The sequence below is a fragment of the Numida meleagris genome, chromosome 5, assembly GCF_002078875.1.
Source record: "Numida meleagris isolate 19003 breed g44 Domestic line chromosome 5, NumMel1.0, whole genome shotgun sequence".
In the NCBI taxonomy this organism is placed as follows: Eukaryota; Metazoa; Chordata; class Aves; order Galliformes; family Numididae; genus Numida; species Numida meleagris.
In genome coordinates this window covers 3,349,980-3,369,900 of record NC_034413.1, presented here as the reverse complement: position 1 = coordinate 3,369,900, position 19,921 = coordinate 3,349,980, and the positions used below count along the sequence as shown (strand labels likewise).

Here is a 19,921-nt window from a genome sequence, read left to right as displayed (position 1 = left end):
TTTTAATACAACCTTGTCTTTCCGTGTGCTCTGCCTCGCAGGGGCTGAGCGCACAGCAGCTTCAAGCAGAGATCTGCAAGCTGTGGTTAATGGACAACGTCTAATTACCAAGGCCTGAGGACACATGAAAACTATTTTCTAAGTACCTCAGAAAAATTTGCAAGCGTGTTTCCAAAAGTGATTTAGGTACTTGAAAGCCTAAGTCTCCTGAAAGTCAACAGCGCTCTTAGAAGAGCAAGTCCCTTTCACAAACAAAGCCCTGGCACTTGAGGAATGTCTATTTCCATTTGTTTCCAAGCTTGGACGTGACTCAGAGAAGAGTCGTGAATGCAATGAAAATGGAGCATCAAAGTCCTCTGTATCAGACAAAGAGAGAAGCTTTGCACAAGGTGGTGCAAGCCCTCCTGGTGTCAGCACCATGCAGAGCTTCTCCTCCATCCCAGGCAACCTCGGGGCTCCTACGAGCCTCTCCCAAAGTTGCCCGCTAACACCAGACCACAAGAGGAAGCTAGGCTTCTGCAGCAGTGCAGATGCCCGAGGAGCACGCAAAGCAACCCCTCAGGGAGAGGAAGAAAATGAGATGTTAAAGAAAACACCTGAAAAGTTGTCTAAAAGCAGAAATAAGAAGTTCTTGACGACTTGAAATGAGCCACACAGCTGGAATCCACTGTCGCCAGCCAACCAGCAGAGCGAAGACCTTATGGCACGGCTCAGACTGCGTAGGGATGCTCCACAGTGCTCCCCATCGGGCAGGGACCAACAGCTAAAGGTTCCAAGGAACAACCCAAAGCAAACACCATCCACACCGACTGCCCTACGCAGGGCCACCAAGGACAACGGGTCAACCGGCAGTGGCCCTACCTGCTCCTGCAGTCACTTGAATTCTTTCCTCCAGGTTTTACAGCGGATCTGGAGCGAAAGGAGCAGCAGGAAGGGACTCACCTCCCACATTTAACCTTTTCCATAGGTTTTGGTGCAAGTTTCCATAGGTTTTCCCTCCCTCCCTCCCCTCCTGCTGCCTGCGTGCCCAGCAGGCAGGGATGCAGGCTGAATGCTGGCAGCCCCCGCAGCGAGAAAGCTGGAGAAATTCCTCGGGAACATTTCCTCGTAACACTCTTTCCCCTCATAAAATAAGCAACTGTGCGTTTTTCCCCGAAACACGTCTCCCTCAAATAAGGAGATCCCGGTGCATATGCTAGAATAAATATTAGCACGACCGTGATCCCCGTGGCGAAACGCTTGGAACGGCTTTTGCACAAACACCTTCTTTTCCACCCTGCCAGGTCATTGCCGCAGTTTTCCCGGTGAAGGTGCAACGCTACGAGCTGTCAGTGATCCCAGCCCTACCTACCGAGCTGTCATCACCTCCTATTAGCACACTGCGCTCCAGTTTCTTCAGAATGCTGCAGACAACCTGGGCTGAGAAGGGAGCGGAGGAGCTCAGGGGACCAGCGCCAGCCTCCTCGGCCCGGCTTCGATGGAACAAAGCCATGGGCACCTCGCTGCCCTGCTCTGTTTTAAGCCATTCTCCGACCCTGTTGCCGTGAGGTACCTTCACCCACAGCCTCGATTGCTATCTGCTGCTTTGACTGTTTGTAGGATGATGAAGTCCTACGTGGCATCCATGTCCTGCACGTCCCGCGCTCGTGCTGCCAAAGAGAACATCCATTGCTTCAGACTGAGAAATGGGCTTCCTGCCGCAATTCAGGTCAGGAATACACACAGCTTTAGTACTCGACCAGTTTTTCTCCAACTCCATCCCTAGGCTGATCTCCCTGGGGCTGACTTTATGGAGAGCTGCCATCAGCCTCCCCAAGGGGCTGAGCCATGCCGAGCCCAGCCTTCAAAACCAACACCGCCATCGGGGCTGCAGAGCCGGCACCAGCACCGCCTGCGCCAGAGAGAGCTCCCGGTGATGGATGAAGTGTCAGGGGAGGAACGGCCAAAATACCGGAGGAAAAAAAACACAGCGGGCAGTTATAGGTAGATGAAATGCAAACAGCTCCGTACGTCCGGAGCTGGGCTATAGGCAGTTGTGTGTCAGTGAGCTCAAACCCATCCACTATTTTTTTTTTTTTTCAATGTATCTATCGAGGCATTGAGCTGGTGGTGGGCAGAGCTCCAGCTGCGCCGTGCTGCAGGCATGGGATGGCCAGCGGGGCAAGGGAAAGAAGCGGAAGCAAGTTTCCATTCCAAGGAGCCGGCCATCCCTCAGACGTTGCCAAGCTGAGAGATGTGCTTCGTTCCCCAGCGATGAGTCTGTTTGGAGGCACCCAGCTCTCCGTGTGCTCAAACAGGCCCAGGAGAGCCAGCTGGAGGCTGTTCAGTGCTCATTACCGAAACCACAAGCAGCCACGTATGCCAGCTTCAAAGCAAACCGGTACAAAATGCAAAGGCAGCCGGCAGAGCTCTGCTGCTCTATTATAGCCTTGTTTATCCCTCAAGCCCCTCCGGCCAGATACTTATCTCTGCTGGAGACAAGGAGATGCTGGAAAACAAACCTGCAAGAAGAACCAACAGCCTTCCTCAAGGATGCAGGGCTGAAATTCCGGCTGCACCACATGCAGCACCAGGACTCTGCGAGCCCACATCCATCCACGGCAGCGTCTGGGGGCTCGAGGTGCTCCCTCTCCCACAACACAGGGTAATATTAAACAACCAGACGCTGCATGCATGTTGTAACTGCCCCATGAAAGAGGTTTTCCGCGGTACGGATGGCTCTGGATGCCTGATTGTCTGCCTTTATTCTCCACCCAGCTACATCGCTTGCTCCGTTACCTCCATTGCAAAACAGTGATTCACTTTTTGCAGCCATCCTGCACACACACCAGGCAGGGACGAGCTGAGGATGTCACCACTGGCAAGCACAGTTGGCCTCCCCACCTCTAATTCTATGACAGGCACTGGCATTTTGATGTTTGTGTAGATGCTGCACTGAAATTCTACAGCTTTAGCATTTAATTTTGCTTTTCTTCTGCTTGGTGTGAACAACAGCTTTCACGAGCACGCTAAGGAATATCTCCTATCCTACTGAGTTGCTTCACACCACATTAATAGACCAAAAATAACGAAAAAAAGAGGGTTTGATTAAGCCTTCGGTATTAACACTGCCTTTGGGACTAGCAGAGTTAATCTGGTTTCACTGGTAGCTTTACTCTCATGTTGGAGCTCTGCAACTGCCCCAGCCACAGTGCGGGTTTGTAGTGGGTTTTCACCAACAGCAGCCTGAGCTGGAGGCATCCCTGCCCATGGGATGGAACTGGGTGGGCTTCAAGGTCCCTTCCGACCCAACCATTCTGTGATTCCATGACTCTATGAGATGCTGCTGTAGGAGCCATCGGTGGGAATGCTGCTGCTGCTACAGAGCCCCTGGGAAGTGCTGGAGAGGTGTAACCCTGAAATCCAGGAGGGATGAACACAGCCATGTGCGGGATCTGAGCGGTGCTGCTGCCCAGGGCTCGCCCACCCCGTGCGCAGCAGCCTCAGCGAAGCCTCGCAGCTTCAAATCCATTCATAACGATAATTGGAGGAAATCCTCACTTCCTGCCAAGAACAAATATTTTCCCTAGCAGACACCGAACGCTTCAGTATGAGCTGGAGAGTTCCACTCACTCGGGTCATTGCGCAGCCCCACCAGCCATGAGCACGCGCACCTTTATTCCCAGCTGCTCACCGTGCCCATGGCTCCATCCACGTACAGCAGAGCAGAGCTGCAGCCATACACAGCTTCACTCGGTTTGGAAGTGGTGGCTGTCCCACGCAGCCCCTCTGGCATCTCCTCCGCGTGGCAGGAGCCCCGAGGCTGCGCCGTGCCTCAATCCATCCCCATGAAGGCAGGGGAAGGCAGGTGACTGCTAGCATCCAAAAGATCACCTGGCTTCCTCTCTTTAAAACCAGCCTCCATCTCCCTGTGACCTTCTTGGCTCTGCCAGCACCCACCGATGCCCCAGTGTGGGTGCGGGGCAGGACGTGCCAACAGGGGCACAAGGGTAAATGTGAGCAGCAGCAAACAGCGAGCTGCCCAGGCCCTTGCTGGCAGAAAAGGAAGCTGTGGAAAACGGTTTGAGAAAGCGGAACATTTTCCAAATGAGTCAACGTGGCTTTGTCCAATACTGTATTTTGCACAGTCACGTACCGTCGAGGCTGCGTTTGCCAAAAAATCAGTGCAATGGAGCAAAAACCGACAAGGAGGGTGATGGGCTCGCTTCTGCTCCTGGCACGGCCCTGAGGGTCCTTCCCCTGGGTGAAGCCACTGAGACCATCATGAAGCACGGCCCATTCACTGCCTGGCTGGGACCAAGGGATGTCCTTGCTGGGGACAGGACCTACAGTGGCACTTGTCTGCACAGGGGTTTGGCACCATACAACAAGCAAGGTGGCACCTTGCTGTCACTGTTGGCTGTCCCCAGCAGCACGGCGCGAGGTGCTGCAGATGAGGCACGCGCTGCTTTGTCGACGCAATCTCTATTTTGGGTGAATTCTGAGCATCTTTCTCTTGAAAAGCGAGCTGCCCTCCTGCTTGATTCAGCTCTCTCTTCTGCAGTGCTCTCGGAGAGTTTTGCAGGAAAGAGATTCCCTCGGAACTGTTCTGACCATCACTTCTAAAACTTTGCAGTGAAGAAATATTTTTTACTAAAACACCCGTTGCCCAGGAGGCCGTCGCTGAGGTTCAGCCGTGCTGGGCTTGGCCACAGCTCCAGCTCCTCTTTCATGCCCTGCCACGTGCTGCCCTGCTCCGCCAGCCCCACGCCGCCTCCCCGAGCACTGTCAGCAGCCCCTGCTACAAGACGTGATGGATGAAGCTTCTCAGGGGGACACGGGAGAGGAACCTGGCTGCTGCCTGCAGATCCCATCACCGCATCATTCATCAGACAGGGAAAGGATTGGCGAGCCCAGAAGCCCTTTGCAGGGCCGGGTTTTTCTGGTGTTTTTCTTTTCAAACAGCACAAGGAACTGCTTTTGGCCACCACCGCTGAGTCTGTCAGAGCATGAGGAGTCCAGCAGTGGCCTGGCCCTTGTGCCAAGACACCAAGGAGTAGACACAGCTTCAAACAAGCGCAGAGATGGTGACCTCCCCAGCCGTGGGACCTTCCTTTTCTTTTGCACCTTCGCAGACCTCATTGCCAAAGCGTTTTTTTTTTTCTGCAATCCTCTCTCTGCTGCAAAGACTTCAGCAAACAGGAACTCAGATGGGTCTGTAGTGGACACGCTAAGTCACAGCCTGAAGCAGTGACTGAACACATGGTGGGAAGGCAGGGCCAACCCAGGGGAGCTCAGGTGCATGCAATGTAGCTGAGTGATCAGAAGGGCTGGAGCCAGGATCCACCCCTTCCCAGACCTCATTTAAGGGTTGGCAGTGGAGGTGAGGGTATCTTGCTGGAGATCTCTCCCTACCAGAGGCCTTCTAAAGGTGAGCACCTTTTTCTTACTTTGTTTCTGCATCCACAGCTGTTGTATTTGGGCTTGTTCTTATTTGCTGTAGCCAAAGACTTTGTCACTCTGCTGTTATTGCTGTACTTTCCATCATGTTATAGCATTACAGGGTCACACACCAGGTTGGGCTCAGCAAAGCAAGGGGACCTGAGGTCAGCACCAGCCTCTGTAGGTGCTGTGAGGTTCCTATCCTGAACGTGGCGGTCTCCAGAAAGATTCAAGAGGCCCATGGTGGGCTGGGCCTGAGAATGAAGCACTGTGTTACATGAAGGCAGTTTGTTAGGTCTGTACACAATGCAAGCCTGGAGGGCAGGGGTTAAACCAGGCATGTGATGCATCAGATACAGGCATTTGGGATACAATTGGATTTTGTGTCTGCTCTGGACAGACACTGCAAAGCTCTGTTTGTATTTCCAGCCCCATCCTCTCATGTGAGTGCGAACAGGGGTGCAATGCCTGGCCCTGTAGGGACAGAGCTACCAGTGAGGACGGAGCTGGGCCGCACAGAGCAGTGGGCACAGCCCCAGCACCCCTGGGACCCACAGGGCCCTGCTCAACCCAGGGTGCTGTGCAAAGAGCCTGGCCATGCTTGCAGATCCCTGTGCTACAACCCCAATTTGATGGCAGGGATGCCCATATCCCCAGGTACTGCCCACTCCCATGGCAGGATTTACTGTCTGCCAGTTCTGTCTGGTGAGTCACAAATTTGTAATTGAAGCAGATGGGATTATTTCTACTGTAAAATCAAAACAGCGTATGGAATTGCATTACACACTACTGCTACTAAAACCTCCGCTGTGCCCCTAAAATAGAGCCTGCCACAACAAACCACCTCCTACAAGCGTCTTCTGAGCAGGCCAACGTACTGCCTGAAATGGTCACTGCTGGGCTGCACTTCTTATGATAGGAATCACAGAATGGTTAAGGTTGGAAAAGACCTCTGGGATCCTCAACCCACCCCCACCGTGCCCACTGACTGTGTCCCTCAGTGTGACATCTCCATGTTTTTATGGCATGGAAACTATAAGGGCATTCGCGGAGGAGAGGCAGGGATGGCACTGATTCATATGGGGTCCAGTCCAACGCTGTCACTTCACAACCACCCATGCTGCATGTACAACAGCCTGACTGAAGCCAAACCCAGCTGGCCTCTGAGGTCTCTGCCCCTCCAAGCCACGTCACTTGCTTTTGATCCCAAAGCTCAGTTCCAATGCATTTTCCCACCAAGCCACAAAAGTGACCTTTCCAGTCTCTCATTCATGTTTATTTAAAAAACACTGGGGCTTGGAAGCTGGAACCTCTCTCAGAAGTTACATCAACATCAAACTATTTCCTGGGACACGACTGGAATCCCAAACCTCCAGTTTTTGGCCCTTCATCCTACCTTTGGGCAGTATTTGCTACTCCTCAGAGTGGGTGCTGAGGCGGCCTGAGGTCGCTGCTGCCCATCCCATCCAAAGAAGAGTTGCCACAGTTCAAGAAAGCTTTAGGTGGTAATTTAGAGCTTTACCACGCCAGGAAAGAGTTGGGTGGCTGGAGAGGAGAGAACAGAGCAGTTTCCCCCACGCTACAGTTTAAAACTTCTCCCCACTCAATACTAAGACCAGCTTGAAATATTTCTAAGCTGTTTACTTCAGCTGTGGGAGCACGTGAGCTCCTTCATCTATTGACCCTCGTGGATATGTGCTCTTGCTCTTTAGTTTGGAGAGGAAATGGGGCAGGGGACAGCCTGACTCCCACCCATCACCAACATCAACTTCCAGCTCCGGCTGAAGCTGAGTTTTAATACAGAAAACTGCTAAGAACCTCCTGACCACATTTCAAGGGGACCCTCTTGTGAGTATGGGTGCCAACGTCTCCATCCTGCGAAAGCACGTGGTCTTTGGAGAGGGTGAAGTCACCCCATGAATGGCACCGTGTGTCTACGGAGCCAGCGAGCGCTGTGAATAGTCCCATTGTGCATGGCACGAACACACCAGCACCCCACCAGGACAGGCAGCTTCAGGAACAAGGTCTTTCCAACCCCCACCTCGCCACAGCCTCCTTTCAGTGAGCTGCAGAGAGCAATAAGGTTTCCCCTGAGCCCCCTCCAGGAACAGCCCTCTGTTATTGCATCTGACTGCTGTTGTCACAGAGGTGTCAAAGCATGTACCAGGAAGATGTCCATCTTTCCAGGGCACGTTGCCTTGGACGTGGGACCACCCTCTCCTTCAGGCCAGGGCTGTATGCTGCAGGGAAAGCTGAACAAATACACGCATAAACGTTTCACTTGGAGGGAAAAAAAAACAAAAACCAACCAACAACAACTGTAAAAAGGATAGCTGCGTTTGGGAATGTGCTAACACAAATTCACATCTCGCAGTAACAGCCGTATCAACATCTTACAAAGCAGGAAGCAGAACGGGCAAGAGATACCAAGAACCCATTCTGCCATTACCAAGGATGATTTCAAATTCCGATCCAGGGCTGCCGCGATCGCTGCGACAGACGTGTTTTGTCTCCCTTGCTGCTCTCCAGAGCCTGTGTGAAGGGAAGCAATCTGCTCGGCGCATACGGCAACACCGGGGCCGGCCCCTGGCTCGGTGTTCCATGGATGAGTCAAACAGCACAGCCTGAATCAACGTCAGTGCTGCCGTGAAGCTTTGCAGATCACGGTGCCCCAGTCCTGCCCAGCGGGAACGTGGCCAGGCCCTGACAGCCCCGTGATATCACCCATCTCCTGCATCTTCTATTGCACCCACCCAGCGCTTTGGGAAAAGGTGCTGGAGAAACCACATCGCTCGTGGGGAAAAATATGATTCTGAGCATTTTGGATCAAAACCGGCTAGCATTTCAAGGGCAGTAATTTTCAGGGTTTGATGTCTGCCCGATGTTGATGTCTTTCTGATTTGGTGCCGTACCAGTACATGAGTCATGTGAGTCCACCTCTCCTTCCTAAGGAAAATGTGGAAAGGAGAGACAAAAACAGGCAACAAGGGCTTTGAGAAATTAAAGGCAATGTTTTTTCCAAGCATTTTCCCTCCCAGAAGAACTTTAACATTTAGATCCCTTTCTTAATTAGCCCAGCTATGTGGCCATGTAATTGCTTCCAGGAGCAGCTCGCTCCCCTCCTGCCTCAATGCATCCTGCCTGGCCCAAGTATCCCTCTTGGTATGAAGAAAATGTTTATTTCAGGTCAAATTATTCTTATTTTGATTATGGTGCTGGGTTTATGGCCTATAAACACATGTGGTTACCAGCACAGGCAAAGAATTAACTGATGTGCTGCTGGGGCTGGATGCTGATCCAGGAGCTGGACTTGGTCCCCAGCTCTGCTGGTGTGACTCAGTTTCCCCAGCTGTGAAATGGCTTTGAAGCCATTTCTACCTCCCCTAAGGCCAGAGAAGAGGAAACGTGCAGCAATGTGGACCCCCTGCCATTGTTTCTGCTCTTCATCTCAAATCACCCAACCACTCTCATTGCTTGAGAGTCATTAAAAGCCACCTCAGGAAAAATCTATCCCAACACCCAAATCTGCGTGGCTTTCTTGAGCACGCTGACCACAGTGTCTCCCACTGCCCAAGAGGAACCAATTGGTTTTTGTGGCATTCCCTTCTTGGGGAGGGCTCCAGCACGGTGCCCCACACTCCAAAATCCGGCCCCACCAAGGGCAAGAATGCTCACCATGACCTGCCTCATCTTGCTCCTTGCCAGTCCTCCCACGTGGAGACAGCTTTCACGTGAAAACCTTTCCATACCCCAACTGAGCGATGAGGAAAACCCCAGCCCATGCACAGCCCCCAGCACTGCTTTTGCAACCCATGCAGAGCTGCAGCCCTGCTTCCTCAAACCCGGCAGCAAACACAGACACACACACAGGGCTGGCTCCTTGGTGATGGCCATGTTGTTTGTTTGTGGTAGCAACACACGGGAGGCAGCCAGCAGCAGCCAGGCCACAGTGCTGGCACTGATGGGCAGGGAGGAGGTGCCACCAGCACGGGGGCTTCCTTCCTTGATGGCATCGCTGCTTGCACAGTGTGAGCTGTCCTGGCAGCTGCACTCCTCTGATCAGTGCTGGAGGGTGGCTACGTAATGCAGGCCGCGCTTCCCTGGCTTGAAGGATGCTTTGAGGTGGAGCACAGGAGCCAGAGAAAATACAGCTACTCCTTAATGCCTGAGGTTTTCAAGGAACTGAGCTGTATTCAGCCACACATGTGATCCAATTATTGTCATTCTTTGGCCCTTTGCTTGTGTCCAAAGCCAAGGCTATCCAAATTATATGTGTGCACGAGGCTGGTGTCCAGAGGAAAAGGGAAGCTCCGGAGTCTCCCTGCACAAGGCCTCCACTGCTTTGCTTCCCAGCTGACAAACGTCCACCTTGGTTGGACCCAATGGAGAACCTTGCTCTGCCCTGAGGCTTCCCAGGATAATTCAATGCATTGTTGGAATCCAGCAACTTCAGGCACATCCACTGCAAGGGAAATGCGTGCACATGTGAAGGCCCACAGGCACCACAGGAGGCTTGATGGAGGAGAGATGGCCTCCAGGGCAGGACTAGCAGAGATGCTCACCATTGCTCCAGGGGCTGTTGCCCGCACACCTCTGCAGCCTGCATGCTCCCTTCCTTTGCCATCCATGGCACAAGCCATCCTTCCTGGTATGGATTACATTGTGCAACCCACCAGCAGCACTGCATGGGATTGGGTCTGTGCTGGTGCGCAAGGTGCTGTGGCCACCCAGGGACACCCATGACATTCTCTGCTCAGAGCTCAGACTGCTCTTCAGCTTCACTCCAAGCATCTCAGCTCCCACTGGCCTATGGGCTGAACCCACGTAGGGGTATTTCGCCTGTTTTTTCCTGCAGGGAGGGAACAGCTGCTCCCCTTCTTCTCCTCTCACAACCTCTCACTTGCCAAACAGCTGCTGTGGCACTATCAGCATCCCTTCTGTGGCAATTCCATTACCAAACATATTCGCTACGGTGACACGCTGCTGCTTTTAGCATCTCCATTATTTCATAACCACAACTCTTTGTCCACACTGTCCCCACTTCTCAGCCCGTTTCCTTTTTTTGTTTCACTTTTGCAGCCACACTTGCAAGATGTGCAAATGCAACCACGGCCTGTGGGAGCCAGTGGCCCAGCTCCCCATGGTCTGCATTGGGTTCCAGGTGGGCTCCAAAGCTTTCATGCAGCCCCAGGACTGCAGTCAGCAGGCCCCAGGGCTTGCCATCCTCCAAAACTGCATTTTAGATTCTTGTGGGTCCTCCTCTGGGCACATGTTGGCATTCACTCTGGTGTGGCTCACAAGTCCAGCTGACAGGCTGAGATTTGTTAGATCCCTTAGCACTTCCTTTGAAGCCTGGGGAGGGAAGGCACCACCAAGACCTGCAGATGATGCCCCGAGCCCTTGGTCTGTCTGCCAGTAGGAGGGCAAGATGGATGTTTTTGCGAGTGCCTCCCCACCTGCCACCCTCTCCATCCCAGCCCTTTGTTTGCAAGTATCAACAATTAAAGAGAAGAAAATCATCACGAGCCTTTGGAAAAAAAAAAATTGCTTTATGGGCATTTTCAAAGATTCCTGTGGAGCTTCAGTTTCAGGTTTTTTATCAACTGCCAGGAGAGGTTCAGGTTGGATATAGGGAAAAGGCTCTGCCCCAGAGGGCAGTGTCCACAGAACAGGGTTCTCATGGCAGTGGGCATGGCCCCAAGCTGCTGGAGCTCAGGGAACAATGGGACACTGCTCTCAGATATAGGGTTTGGCCCTGTGTGGAGCTGGGGGTTGGCCAGGTTGGTCTTTGTGGGTCCCTGCCAATGTGAGGTGTTCTATGATTTGATGAAAGACAAATTCATTTGTTCTTTTAAGGAGAGATCAAGCCCTGCCATGGCTGTGACCTGAGGAGGATGGTCCTCACCGTTCAGCACAGCCTGCCCCACAACGACTACAATGGCCCAAAGCACTTATCCCCAGGAAAACTGCAACAGGATTGGCAATTTTTAAAAATAACATGTTCTGCAAGTTGTGCTCCCTTCTGCTTGTCTGTATTTCTCCTACCAACGCCCGATGCAGTTGGTTCTCCTCCACAATCTGCAGAAACCATTTCTCGCTCATCTCACCACAGCACAAGCATCACTCCGTGACGGTAACCACCGTGCAGGCGCTCAAAATAGCTCCGGGAATAAAAATAGTACAGTATCTTTTATCTCTTCCCTTTGTTCACCACCAACTACTCCAGCAAATGCAGATGGGGCGCACGTGCAGTAATCCATCAGCTCATTGGCCTTTGCAACTCATTCAACTCTTTGGTCTAATTCTGAGAGGTCTTGTGTACACCTCTCTGCTACCAAGTGCTGTCAGCTCCTCTCGAAGGTGAGCAGCTCGAATGGTAAGAGACACCGACCACATTCAACACTGCACATCAACCCCTTGGCCGTAGCACAAGCAAATACTGGATTTTGTTATTGCACATCTGCACCAGAAACTGTGGCACAAACATTTTTCCATGCAACATTGCCAAGACGCAACAAAAACCTGAGATAAGCAAACACGACCCTATGCACAGCTCTTCATAAACTGCTGTGGGTATTTGTGTGCAAACTCGCATTTATTGCGCTTACTCTTTGCCACAGATCAGCTGTAGGCATGCTATGTACAGAGCATGAGGAGTATGTTTTTCAGGGTGCTGCAGCTACGTGCAGGGAGCCAAAAGCCTTTTTGTTCATAGTCTTAAAGACAGGAGTAAGCAAACTCATCAGAGCAAACTGGAGGAGCGTGGCTAATGCTTTGCACTCCAGCTTCTCCTCTGGAGGAGAGGCAATTGCATACAGCCTGCAATGAGCCCTGGTATCACTTCCCTATGTCCAGGACTCCGGCGACGATTTGGGGTGACCCCGCTTTGCCCCATCCCCGATGATGGGGATGATGATGACAGCTGCTCTCCCTGCAGCCATCTCTGGGGCAAGTCAGGCCTTTTGCAGGCTGTGGGTTACCACGAAACTCCCACCCAGGCCTGCAGGAAATTCTGCCCTGCAGTACAGGTGAAGCAACAAGTGACTGCTCACCGTGAGAGAACTAGGGAGTGGGGGAGGCACGACAAAAAGTAGATGGCTAAACTGCATTCCATCTCCTCCTCTGGGCTGAGAACCGGATGGATAGAACAAAGCGTTCAGAGCCAGCCTGCTGCCAACTGCAGTGCTGTGCTGCGTGTGTTTTAGAAACGTTTCCACCAACACAAGGAAACGAGAGGGCCTTCAGTCATGCCAATTGTGGCTAGTAAAAGGCAGTAACAAGTGTCAGTTGTTTTCACTGTCGGTCCCATGTATTAGCTAATGAAATAAGCCCAGCATATTAAATGTTACTGGCATGGCTTATCAAAAGATGATTGCGGTGCCATGCGTTGTCCCCCCCCAATCACCCAGACACGTCATTCTCTGACCCCTTTTATCTGCTAAGCTCTTCGGGAGAAGGAAAAACTGATTACATCCTCCAACACAAACGAGCTCATTTGAACACCTATTGAGCTGCCAGGCATGAAATGCCATCGCATCGCTGAAGTGGGAACAAATGCATTTATAGCACGAGATGATCAGGAGTGAAAATGCCAGGATGTTTCTTGGCCTCACCTCATGCAGTGATATGAACAACACTGAGACATCCTTCACTGGGAGAGACTGCCTGGCTGCACAGACAGCGTAATGAAAACCACTGCTTGGAACATAAAAGTGCAGCTGCTATGGGTACAAAGCCCTGGGCCTGCTGCTGGGGCACAGCATGAGCTGGAGCCCTGCCACTGCCTGTGGCAGAGGGAAGAGGGTGCCCGGTGCCCACCCTTACCTGCGTCATCTTGGCCAGGTCCAGCGAGGGCCGTGGCTCCTGCGCGTCCTGGGGCCGGCGCCGCTTGACGCCCACCTTCTTGTCATTGAGGACACAGGGCTGCGAGCGGCTGCGGCACAGCCCGCCGGCACGGCGGCCCAGCTGCGGCGTGGAGGCCGGCGTGCTGCTGGCCGAGGGCGGGCCGGGCTCCGAGGAGGAGAAGCGGTCGTGAGAGCAGGACAGGGAGCGCTGCATGTCCGCCCGGCCGCCCTCGGGGCTCCAGGCGTCGCCTCCAGCCCCCGATCTCCTCGGCGGGCAGCCCGGGCGGTGCTCGCAGGACGAGGCCAGCGGGTGGGAACGGGACGGCAGGCTGAAGCTGGAGCTCCTCTGCATGGTGGCCGAGCCGTTGGAGTAGCGCTGGACGCTCCCGCCGCTGTAACACCGCCTCTTCTCCACCGGAGTCCAGACCTTGGAGCCCAAGGGTCTCCATGATGTCCTGCAGCTGGACATTTCATCCGAAAAAGACAGCGAGCGGCACTGGCGTTTGCTGGGCGGCGCCGACGGGTTGCCGTGAGGGTCGCTGAGGCTGAGCTCTTTGATGAGGTTGGTCACCGAGCAGGTGCTGGTGGCCTCCCGCGGCCACAGCGTGCCCTCCTCGCCCTTGTCGGCCAGGCAGTCCCAGATGCTGGCACCCGGCTGCTCGATCTGCAGTGGACATTTCCTGCTGAGGTCTCCCCATCTGTCATTTTCTGGTTCGGAAATGATAAAAACACACACCCACAGGCATTAGCGTTAATGAATTCTGTGATTCGCTTTCCACGTGCGTAAACAAAGAGTAGCATATGGGACGTTTTTCGGTACAAATTAATTAACTCTCGGAATATGGTTTTCCGAACCGCCAGCACAATGGTTGCTGTGGCATAGATGGAGAGAGAGAAAAAGTGATAACAGCAGCATAGAAATATGCCTTTGAATATCCAGACTGCCCTCGCTAAGGGGCATCCAGCATTATGAAATGACACGGTTGTTGCCATATCTCTGGGACAGATCATGCCTCGGATGCTTTCCTTTCATCTTGGACTCCACAAGCAACAGCTGCCTGAGAAGGCCACAAAAAACCCAAAGTGAGGGGCCAGAGCTGCCACAACGCTGGGCTGAGATGGACCTGGGGGCTTCTCCATGGCAGAGGCTGTGGCTACCACTGTGGGCAAAGAAATACAGACAGGGACATCAGAGCCTACAGGAAGCCAAAGCCCTAAGCCCACTGGGCTGTCCTGCTTGCTAATTGCTGAAACAGCATCGCTCCAGTGAAGCCAATAAAACTTCCTCCCCGCTAAGGCTCTGAGCACGTCTCCCATAGCCACCCAAAGATACTGTGTCTAACAGAAGTTAGAGTACATAACAAGGTCCGTGCTGGCTGATGCTGTATTAGATGTCCACCTCCCATCCGTCCTCCCAGACTGGGGTCTTCCAGTGCTTTGGGCCCAGGTGCCAATCTCCCCGGTCACCCGTGCTGCTATGTCCACCAGTTTTGCACATTTTGCACCGATCTTCCAAAACTGCAGGTTTCAGGGGATGGCGTGAAGACATTTATGTTATGAGATGGGCTTAGGGGATCTGTGCAAAGCTCTGAGAAACCTGTGCCTCCAAAGTCAGTGGTTTATAACAGCATCCAGAACATGTATAGCAATGGGACAAAAGCCACTTTATAGAACCAGAGAATCATGAAGGTTGGAAAAGACCTCCAAGATCCCCAACCCATCCGCACCATGCCCACTGCTCATGTCCCTCAGTGCCACATCCCCGCGGCTCTGAACACCTCCAGGGTCAGTGATCCCACCACTCCGTGAGCAGACCGTGCCAATGCATTACCACTCTTTCTGAGAAATTTTTCCTAATATCCACAGGGACATGGGGAAACTGCAAACCGGGCTGCAGCTGCACGCAGAGATCCCAGCGATGGCCATGTGAAAAGAGGATTAAGCACGATGATCTCATTCACACACATGGTTCCCTGACTATAAAAGAAGAAAGGAGGGCCGTCAGGGCTGGGCTCCTTGTCACGGGCTGCTGGGGCCAGCAGGGCTCTGTACAAACACGCTGTTGATGCTCAACAGGAAAACCATGGTAGGGCTGCACCATCGGCTGCTGCAATGGAAAAAAGTCATCACCCAACAGACCTTCTCTGGTAACTGTTATTGTTGTTGGGAGGCAAACCGTGCTAGCTAACCGTCGCTGTAAGTTTCATGTGATCATATCTAAATTGTACAGTATTTTTTAGGGTTGGCTTGTTTTTCGTTTTTTTTTCTTTTTTCCATTTAGACAACCGAGCAATGAACTCAAAGCCGTGCCCAGCCTGCAGCTGCAGGTACAGCCTGATGGCAGGGAAGATGTCACGGTTCAGACCGCTTCCTACCAGCGCTGGCTTCCAGCTGGGAGGTCAGACCCGGGGCCCCCGCAAGCTGACACCCCCTAAACCCCTCTTGGCTCCTTTCCCCATTTCCCCCTGCCAGCAGCTGCCAGGACAGCTCCATCCCCCAGCAGCCCCGCACTGCACCGCGCCGTGCCTGAACTGCTGCTGTCCTCATTTCAAGAAGCACGATGAAAAGTGAGAAATCCGCGCTAAACAATTACATCTATGTTTAGATCTTTATTATTTTCCCCCCTTATTATGCTGCCAGCAGAGAGATTTCTCGGGTCAGGTCACCAGACAAAAGAAACAGAAATAGAAGCTAATTTTTTATGGCAAGCTGCCACGACCCCCAGGCCCAGACGTCACGTTTTACAAAAGGCCTTGGTAAGCTTGTTCAAGAGGATACAGGATACCTTCCTCTTTCGACATTACTTCTGCACAAACAGCTGTAAACCTTCAAAAAAAAAATCACAAAGAAAATTGCAAGCATACTGTTATCCCAAGCAACAACTTCGGGTTATTGTTTGCTTTCCTCCTTTGTGCTCAGCTTGTGCTGGAGGAAGCTGGGGCTCTGGCAGGGCAGCTGCCATCCAGGAGATGCTCGTGCATGGGGTGCTTGGTTTCCCCGCTGACCCCCAGCACAAACCACCCATCCAAAGCCCAACAAGAACCCAGAATGTGGGGTTTTTTTCAATGCAAAGTGATGCTAACAGAAAAACAAACTGAGAACAGGGATCATATAAGGGGTTGAGGGTGTAATTAAAAGACTTGGGAACCGCTTATGAGGAAAAACACCTGGTTTTCTGCTCAACTTTTTAAGACTAAGATTCACATCCTGAGAACACTGATAACAATAATTGCAGTGGAACCATTAATACTGCTGCAGTTAAGCATGTATTAACTTTCTGAAATGACAAACCTCAGCTTGGTTTACCCAGAGGCAGCAATTTGTTCCAGGGCAAAATCCATCATGAGGACTCCTCAGTTCAGAAGTAAACGGCTTTGCTGGAGAACACTGCTCGGTGATGGAAAACGATGGAAGGGCATTCACCACCAAGGCGCGATGTAGATGTGGTACGTGGAGCTCTTCCCCTCCTTAAACGGGTCCTTCTCAGCAGTCAGTGTCCTCAGACAAAATAGCCTGGGCCTCTCACTTTTGGATTTCAACTTGAAACTGCAAAACTAAACACTTCCAGCCCCTTGCTGAACATGCCCGTCAATGAAACAAGGATGAGTTTGTCAGACGTGAGGTTTAGAATGCCGCCATCTACTTCTAAACTTCCTCTGGGGCAAAACCTCGGCATTTCCTCTTACAAGTGCACGTGTCTGGCACAGAACCTTGAACATTCATCTTTTTCCCTGGGTAACCTTTACCACATCACACAAGCCTGGAGGTCCAGGTCATGAGGCTCTCAGAAGCTTTGTTCCAAACCCAAGGGGACCGGTACGGTCCCATTGGATGAAGGCACTGAGATCCCTGTAGGCAGATTTCCATGCGTCGAGCTCCACATTTTGCACAGGCCACACAAGAACTTGCCAGGTCCCTTCTCCATGAGTTCCAGAACTGCATGTAATGTCTGGAGGGCACTCCTGTGAGAAGAGGCTGAAGACATTTAGGTTGTCCAGTCTGGAGAAAAGGAGGCTGAGAGGTGACCTCGCTGTTCTCTGCCAATTCCCAAGTGCTAGTGCTCAAGAAGGGTCTGGACAATGCCTTCACTCTATCCTTTAGCTTTGGATAGGCCTGAAGCAACCACCACAGCCCTAACACCGAGATCTGGGCACCCAAATTTTAACAACCGCGCTCCTCACCACAGAGAAGAACGGCGTCAAATCAAATCGCTGACACAACTTTAACTACCATGCCACAAATGTGCTGCTGTAATATTTTTTACGGCTCCTTTCTATACATAATGCATGATCCTTCTGCTCAAGTTTCCCCTACGTTCTTTTCCTGCGAAATAATTTACATTCATACATAATTTATTACAGCAACTTGTAAAGTAATTACGGGTTTCAATCAATTTTTTTTTCTCCTTTTTGGCAGATAAACTCCATTTGGATCCTAACCCAAACATTTCTCTTCCTTCGGGTGCACATCCAATTCCCTTTTTTACATATTCTTTGCATTGAACGTCGGTCTCCTGGCCACTGCGCACCGGGGAAAGGCAGCCTGTATTTTCCACTGCCCCCTGTTTATGTTCAAGAGATGATTCCTAAACATGGAACAAATTTAATGGTTGTAATTAGCTGATGGCAGCGCCACGGAGCCTGACAGCCCTCCTGCTTTCCCATGGCACAAATAAGATTAAAATATCATGTGTGGAGCCGTGTTTCAATGGGAAATGCAAACAAGAGCCATGTGCTTGGTGTCGATGGCTGTACATCAAGGGGAATATCCCCACATTTTTTGTAAAACTAAAAGGCTCCTCATCATCTCCCCTCTCGCCAGCAGTCACCTGGCTCAAGAAACACTGCTGGGATGTCAGGTCAAAGATGACTTCTTGCTCTTAGAGAACGTGAGGCTGTGGCTGTCGTTACACATCTGCTGAGCTTCTGAGGCAGGGCTGCAATAGCATACTGCTTACTGCTACTGATGGAGATGCCAAGTGCTTCTTACATACCTACTTAGAGAGGAGTCAGGCGGTACTGCCAAGGCATTGTTAAAATAGTGTAAACTTTCCACTGCCATCCACCCACAGACAGAAAATTCTCAATGCAGCAAGCCAAAAGTAATACCCAAACTTTCTAAAATGCTGGCTGCTTTCTCTAGCGCAGCCACTGATACTTTCACAGGGGTACACAATGGAGAATGCATGGGAAGAAAAGGAAAAAAAATCTCTATCCTGTAGTAGGATAATTTCTATACTCCCAGGTGTTTTAAGGGCACATCAAGGAGAAGGGAAAAAGGAAGTGGTTTTTGCTTCTTTAAATAGCCCTTAGCTGGGAAAAAGATTAAAGATGAAATGCCTAAAACTATAAATTCAACAGTCTTCTTAGTAATATTGCTATTGTCCCACACATAACTCTAAATATTTAGGTCACCTTGAGAAGTGGATCAAACATTGCATCATCTGGCACATCAAGTCTTTAATAAAGCTTACTAATAATATTCAGTTTTTTAAAAGTTCCAATTGATTTTCGGATCTTCCCAGACTTCAGTACCTTATGAGATGCTTACATTTAAAAGGTATGGGCATCAGTGTACTCCTTTCCCATTCAAAGTGGCTCTCAGGACATTTTGCCTGCACAGGTATCAGCAGAGCGCCTTGTGTTGCTCATTGAGATGCTGCCAGAGACCCATACTGGGGCATTTGTCACGTTCATGTTTTGACTTCTTTACGTTTTGGCCCGAGGACACCAATACATGCTTTGGCAATGGGAGGGAGCAGTCCCCGTATCTGGCATCCCCTCTGCTATCGCCAGCCCTAGTGCTCTGGCTGCCACATCAGGCAGGAAGCAAGTGACACTAAAAGCAACGTTATGCTGCACACAGGCACGTGCCAGCCCAGGCTAGCTGGCTCTGTCAGTTATGGGGTATTATGCACACCTGGGGCCTTGGCCAGCTTCTTCCTATCCCTCCTGTAGATATGCATCCCTGGGCTGATGTGGTGAGAAGCCCTAGTGCCCAGGCCTTGCTCTGCTCAGGACGTGGCACGAAGCTGTGCTGATGCTGGCTGGGACACTGCTCCAACCTTCCTCGATCCATTCATCTCCGTGCTTTCCCTCTCAGCTTGAAATATTCACTCATTGCACATTCAGTGCCATCATAACCCTGCAATTCACCTAAAATGCTGAGCAAGTTTCAGCACGGAGTTGGTTTGTGATCATGGCCCAAGTTTGGAGACATCAAGAACATTTGGGAAAGATGCCTAAAATGAAGCACAAACCAAACAATGCTCTCTCGCACGCCAGAGACTCACTCCTCTTGATTGGGCATGACAAAGACAATTACATGGTAAGCTGTGGTCAAGGAGGTGAGATTAGGTTCCCTTGGAAACAGGATAATTTGGCAGCCAAGGAAGACCAGCGCAGCGCTAGGAATACGCAAATGGCTTTGTAAAAGCTATTAACACCAAGCTGATTTTCAATTAGGCTTAGACTCTTCATATTTGTGGAAGAGCCTGCCAGTGCCATGGCACAAAACAAAACCATCTGATTGGGTTTCTTTGTTCCTTACTCATTTTTGACAGGCAGGAGAAAAGGAATGCACTGTTTCTGCCCATTCTTGACTTTGAAGCTTGTGACTTTCATCTGAAAAAAAAATCAAAACATTTTCCATCTTTT

At 51.4% G+C, this 19,921-nt stretch overlaps 1 protein-coding gene and 1 long non-coding RNA gene across 9 annotated transcripts in view; one reads left to right on the top strand and one right to left on the bottom strand.

Moving 5' to 3' along the window:
- Nucleotides 1–19,921, bottom strand: part of FAM53B (family with sequence similarity 53 member B) — a 39,565-nt gene that overhangs the window by 3,817 nt on the left and 15,827 nt on the right. For 6 of the 7 annotated variants that reach the window (XM_021399501.1, XM_021399504.1, XM_021399505.1 and 3 more), the window contains one exon: nt 13,246–13,973. In XM_021399501.1, the coding sequence (XP_021255176.1) occupies nt 13,246–13,973 (728 nt within the window). Of the gene's footprint in view, nt 1–13,245; nt 13,974–19,814; nt 19,889–19,921 lie in introns of all 7 variants that reach the window. The other variant, XM_021399507.1, reaches the window with a different exon arrangement.
- On the top strand, nt 101–8,069 carry LOC110399979. Of its 2 annotated transcripts, none has more exons than XR_002439504.1 (2): nt 101–5,410; nt 7,225–8,069. It is a non-coding gene; the product is annotated as an uncharacterized LOC110399979 (long non-coding RNA). The 2 variants fall into 2 exon arrangements; XR_002439503.1 differs by having other exon boundaries at nt 7,134–8,069.